Source organism: Microtus oregoni, unplaced genomic scaffold, assembly GCF_018167655.1.
Source record: "Microtus oregoni isolate MIOR12 unplaced genomic scaffold, Mior012 000028F_ref0000031, whole genome shotgun sequence".
Taxonomy (NCBI): Eukaryota; Metazoa; Chordata; class Mammalia; order Rodentia; family Cricetidae; genus Microtus; species Microtus oregoni.
This window is the reverse complement of record NW_024543087.1, coordinates 11,037,532-11,043,741: the sequence shown is the minus strand read 5'-3', so window position 1 is coordinate 11,043,741 and position 6,210 is coordinate 11,037,532. Positions and strand designations below refer to the sequence as shown.

The following is a 6,210-nucleotide window of genomic DNA, read 5'->3' as shown; positions in this document are numbered from 1 at the left end:
ATGAATGTGAACCGAAGTAGGAGAGATGAGGAGACTACAGCATCTAAAGATGCCTTTGTAGAAACTAACCCTTCTGCAAACACCTCCCCGGAACTTCAAAAGCTCCACATACTTGAGTCATAAAATGTGGGCATTTGGGGCCAGGTGGGGGTGGGGTGAAGCTATGGGCGTGGCTTGGCACGGAGGGTGTGGCCTGAGCCTGGGGTATTCTGGGTGGCCAATGACGGAAGCTGGCAAATCGGTTGCTGGCAGAGCTCGGTAAGCTCGGCCCACAGCCTGCACGTGCTGAAGTGCGGCCTGCACCATTGGCTCCCACAATTCTGAAGTCGAACTCTCTTGTCCCTGCATCTCAACAGGTCAAGTCAGGTGACACAGACACCCCAGACATAACTATAGAACCAGAGAGCCTGGAAAATGAGCACCTTCCACAGACCGCCATTAATTGCATTCAAGGACAGCAGTGAAAATAGTAACCAAGATTCTTCGGACTCGAGAGAAGGAGAGAGGCAACCAAGAAGCTCACCCGGAGAAAGAGGTGTTTGTTGAAAAGATGCCACTGTTTGGAGAGCCCTACAAGACTACAAAAAGGGATGAGTTGTCGCGTCAGATACAGAACATACTAGGAGACTACGAAGTTATGAAGGAGTTATGGAGATCTATGTCTTGTACTCAGTGTCCAAATGGTTCTGAAGACAGCCGGGGGAAGCCGAAATATCCTTTATTTCATGACAGGGAGAGCCTTGCATCCAACTCCTGTTGCACGCACATCTACCACAAGCTTTTCTGTACTTCTTCTGCCCCTGGATCACCTTTTGTTGGTAACATTAGCCACAGTTCAAAGATGGCACCACCAAGGATGGAGCCAGTGCCAAGTCTCCATGCCAAAAACTATGGTCCACCCAACAAACAGCATCTGACTCGAGATCGCCTCAGTCAGGAGGGGCACTCTTCAAACCACAAAAAGTGTGACCGCAGAGCTGATGGTGACTCAGCTCCGGGTAAAAAAACTCTCACCCTTAATCTCCCCTGTGTCCCATTTGTCACCTGTACATTCCAGACTGCAAAGAACCCGCAAGGTTTACAGCAGCAGTAGCACTAGCAATAAAGGCTACTGTGCAGACACGTCTCCCAAGGACCTGAAAGTAAAGGTTCAAGATAACGAGACTCCTCTTGACACTTCAGTGGTAATTACCAGACTTGGGGTGGCCTCTTCTCAAACATTTCCACCCCCTCCACTCCCCTCAGAAAGTGTCGCAATGCGGCAGAAGCCCATGACATGTATCTGGCCCACAGACGGTCAGAATCAGGCTCCCAGTGAGCCCTTGGGCCTGAAGCCGCCACTGGAAGACAATGGTCAGCAGAGCTTCGAAAAACTGGATGTAAAAGTGCCAGCCAAAGCCAAACTCACCAGACTGAAGATATCTTCACAGTCGGAGTCGGTGGAGCAGTTGTTTTCCAATGAAGTCCGCTGCATTGAGGAGATTCTGAAGGAAATGACCCATTCGTGGCTCCCTCCTCTGACAGCCAAGCATACACCCAGTACGGCCAAGACCAAGCATACACCCAGTACGGCCAAGTCATCCAGATCTCCTTTCCCTACAAAGGAGCCTCTGCCCAATAGTTCTGCAACCCAAAGCCAAAATCAATACTATCCACCTTCCAAAATTTATCCCAATTCCCAGCAAGGAACATCCATACTCTGGGAGGACCTGCAGCTCAGTGACAGTGAAGAGAGCGACACAGAACAAGCTGCAGAGAAGCTTCCATCCCTATCTGCACCTCCAAGCGCTCCCCAGATTCTCCCCAAGTTGGATCCCAATTCACAGCAAGGGACATCCATACTCTGGGAGGACCTGCAGCTCAGTGATAGTGAAGAGAGCGACACAGAACAAGCTGCAGAGAAGCTTCCATCCCTATCTGCACCTCCAAGCGCTCCCCAGATTCTCCCCAAGCCGGTGGTGTCAGCACATTCCAGTAGTGCAAAGTCAGAAAATAAGGGTGAAAACCGCAACACTGACCAGCTACACCCTGAGTCCAAAGGCTCTCCCTCCAAGAGTTCCAGCAAAGGCGTCCAAGATCCCACTGAAGGGCCCCAACCTGAGGAGAGGAGCTGCCAGAAATCCCTTGCCCAACAGGAGTCCCCACCTCAGCAAACTATTGAAACCAAACAACCCAGAAAACCTGCCAAGGGCTCTGGCCAGGCAGAGCCCCGGGCCTGTTTGCAGGTGGAAAGTAAACCAGGACCTCTTCCTTCTGAATCAAAAAAACAGACTTCCAAAGACAAACCCAAGATGAAGGCAAAAGGCAGGGAGCCTAAGCCTGAAGCTCGCATGCCCAACCATCAGGCAGCCGAGCCCGCCCCTAAGGAGAAAAGGAAGCACAAGGGTTCCCCGGCTCCCTCCAAGGTGCCCTCAGGCCCTCAGCCTCCAAAGGACAAAGCTCAAAACAGGAACTCTTTCACGCCACCCCACAGTGGTAGGGGCTGCAGTGGTGGCAGCAGTGGCAGGCCTAGCCACTGCCAACAAACTGCAAGTGTCCGGGAAGACGGTCAAAAGAGAGACACCGAATTGCTCTCACCACTCAGGGACTCTCCACTACCAACGAGTTTGGTAGTGAAGATAAACCTAGATCATCTCACTCGGATTCCCCAGCCCCTGGGGAAGGGTGGCAGCCCTAGGAAAGCAGAAGACAGGCAGCCGCCAGCAGATAAGAAGCAAGACCCTGCAAAGAGAGACTGCAATGGCTCCGGCAGACTGAGCAAGAAGAGAAAGGGCAGTGACTCAGAAAAGGACCGTGCCAGCAAGAAAATCAGAAGGGAGAAAGATGTCCAGTCACATTGTACTTCTTCTTCCTCTTCCCACACTGAATCTTCCAAAACAAAAACTTCCAAACCCTCCTCAAGAGTCCTCAAGAGAAGAAATGCCTTCTCTGCCACCTGTGTCTGCCTCTTCCTCCACCCAGAAGTCAACCAAAACTGCACGCAAGAAGCCAAAGCCAGATGTAGACACCTGTGGTCAGGACCCTCCCAAAAGTGCAGGCAGCGCCAATGCCAATGACAAGGACTCTTCTGTTCCCAAGCACAGAAAAGTGCCGAAAGTGCAGGCCAGGGGCTCAGAATACAAAGGGTCTTCTAGAGAAGCCACAAACGCATTCCTAGTGCCTTCTTTGCCAAAGGGTAACTGTAAACCAGAGCAGCCACAAGTGAAACCTTACATGCAGAAAGCTGACTTTTACATGAAGGAAGCTAAAAGGTTGAAGTGTAAAGCAGCGGCAACGACGAACAAGATCAAAAAAACCTTCAAGTATTTGGAAGCTGTCCTGTCTTTAATTGAGTGTGGGATGGCCATGGAGTCAGAAAGCTCAGTAAAGGCAGAGTACGCTGTCTACTCAGAAACTGCAGACCTCATTAAGTTCACGATGTCATTAAAATCCTTCTCGGATGCCACGGTGCCAGCACAAGAAAAGATATTTGCCGTTTTATGTCTACGTTGCCAGTCACTGGTGAACATGGCAATGTTTTGCTGTAAAAAGGACATAGTAATGAAGTATTCTCACTCTCTTAGTGACCACTTCAACAATTCTTCTCTATGCACAGGTATTCCGTCCTCCCTCTCCCCAGTGCCTTCTCCTGCCAGATCTGTCAGGTCCCAGTCAAGTGCTGATGGGATGACGGCCACTGTCCGTGTCCCAGTCACCATCCAGAACAAGACCTTTGCCTATTTCACCATCACAAACCACCTCCTTAAAGCCTTGGAACTCTGGGAACAGTCAGAGGCCCTTACAAAGAAGAATAAAAAATTCTTTGCTCAGCTCAGCACAAAGGTGCGTATCTTGACCCTCAACAGCAGCCTGGTGGACCTGGTGATCTATACAAAGCAAGGTCTGCAGTGGCTGAAACAAACACTCAAAACTCCCTAAAACAGGCTGGGATTACTTGACACTTGAGCTGTCTTTGCGCAACTGGAAACCTTGATCTAGTGTAGGCCACTGTCTGATGGCGAAGGCACACTCAGGAAGTAAAGCACCACGATGGTCAGAATTTTTGCCCACTTAAACTCACAAGAGCTGTGTGGCTATCCATTGGATACTGGTTAGCAGAGCGGACGATGGGAAATGACCTGCCTTTCCTACAGAAGGATGGAAGTGCAATGGAGCCTAGCTGGTCTAGTGGCCTTTCTGGTTGTTTTCTGTTTGTTTGAACAATAGGATACAGGTTGCCAACGAAAGGACAAGAAGCAGTTTCTAGTATCACAGCAGATACCTGTCATCTCAGTAGCAACACGAGTTTACTTCCAGAAGGTACTTTTGTTTTTCTGAATAATAATTTTTGGTAAAGGATTTTATGGATATATAGATATATATTTTTTTAAAGAAAACATTGTTTAATAAATTCTAATAACTTATAATAAAATAAATAAATAAATGAATAAAAACATTGACACATTTGCTGTGGGACAATGGTCTTTTACCCTGTCACTTGTATTATTTTTAATAAAATGCTGATTGGCCAGTAGCCAGGCAGGAAGGATAAGAGGGGTGACCAGGCAGGAAGTAGAGGCAGGGCAATGAGAACAGGAGAATTCCGGGAAGAGGAAAGAGGCAATCTGCAGTCATCCATCCAGACACAGAGGAAGTAAGATGTAACTGCCTCACCAAAAAGGTACCAAGCCACGTGGCGAACACAGACAAGAATAATGGCCTAATAAAAGCTATAAGAATTAATAAGAAGCCTGAGCTAATAGGCTAACCAGTTTATAATTAATGTAGGCCTCTGTGTATTTATTTGGGACTAAACAGATGTGGGACCTGGTGGGACAGAAACCTCAGTCAAGTCAACAGACATTTCAAGCTAGTAATTTTCACTGTAACTTTTATTCCTGCTGACGAGTTTTCATAATGCCAAAAGGTGCTGTGCATGCTAACACAGAAAAGGAGAAAAGTAGTCATCAGTCTTGCCCAATTCTGAACACTACGAGCTGCTCTGGCGCCATAGTGGCATGGTTATTGTGGAACAACCAACCATTTCTGATTGAATTTAAGTCCTGCCCAACAAGATGAAATCCATATCTGGCACCAGTGTCACACCAAGAACCTGTCTTTAGTCAGGTCATAGACAAAGAATAAGAGATCATGAGATACTTAGCTCTAAATGGGATGTCTCATACCACAATTCCTCCTCCCAAGGCTCTGGAATCATTTTTAAAGAGGGGGTAGATGGATAAAAAGAAATAATGTCTTCCTAATACAGCAAGGTAGTTGCAAATATAAGCCACAGCAATTTTAGCATCACAAGCCCTGTGAAAGAGTTCTTTCTGTAATTGGCTACCGAGTACCAGGAGTCATCCCTGAAAACATTATATACACACATCACTGAGTGGACCCAGCAGGCTGTGTTTATATGTTTGGATATATAATATGCATTAATGTGTAACAAGAATAATTAGAAAAAAGGAGGTCATGAATTTAAGAAGGAGTAATGAAGGGACACTCAGGAAGGATTGAAGGAAGAGAAGGAAAGGAAGATTTTATGATTATGTTTTAATTTAAGAAATAAGAATTAAAAGTGAAAAGAGTGTTGCCCCTAGTAGGTTGACCCCTAGTAAGTTGACTACACTTCAGTGGAAGGTCACACATGCATGCATATATGAGAAGCACAAATTGGATCTGGTAGGTAAAGTACAAAGAGGATACAAAGTTGCACTGGTAGGAAAAAGAGGATGGATCTGGGAGGAGTGGGTTGGGCAGTGAATAGATCAAAACACACTGCCCAAATTCTCAAAGAACTAACTTAAAAAAAGAAATACAAAGTTTCAAGGGCTCCTAAAGAATTTTTTAACTGTTTCTGTAATTCCATGTGTCTTCAAGACACACATGTACACAAACCTCCAAAGCAAGCTTCCTGAACAAGATCAGTGTAGAAGTAAGGGAGGTTGATCATTAATAGTCATGTGTTATTCCCTTCTATGACAGGAGCTGAGATATTCCACACTGATGATGGCTATGTCTCCATCATGTATACCAAAGTTAGCTCTCTTGGTCTTTGCCCAGTACTAAAGGCCAATGTATTTACAGTCTCTGGATACTGCCTGATGATGGTTAGATATGTTTTTATATCTATAACAACTCATATGTTATATGCTTTAAAGTAACCAAAGCAAGGAAGAGGCCAAGCTAAAACATAGCAAATCCAGCGTGTTAGTCATGGTGCCC

At 46.5% G+C, this 6,210-nt stretch overlaps 1 protein-coding gene across 1 annotated transcript; it reads left to right on the top strand.

The window, feature by feature from the left end:
• The first annotated feature begins 220 nt into the window (after positions 1-220).
• LOC121464524 (AF4/FMR2 family member 1-like) lies at positions 221-3,918 on the top strand. Its single transcript, XM_041677558.1, is given in 4 exon segments — positions 221-258; positions 454-997; positions 999-2,900; positions 2,902-3,918. Coding segments are annotated over 4 exon segments (3,501 nt in total).
• The last annotated feature ends 2,292 nt before the right edge of the window (positions 3,919-6,210 follow it).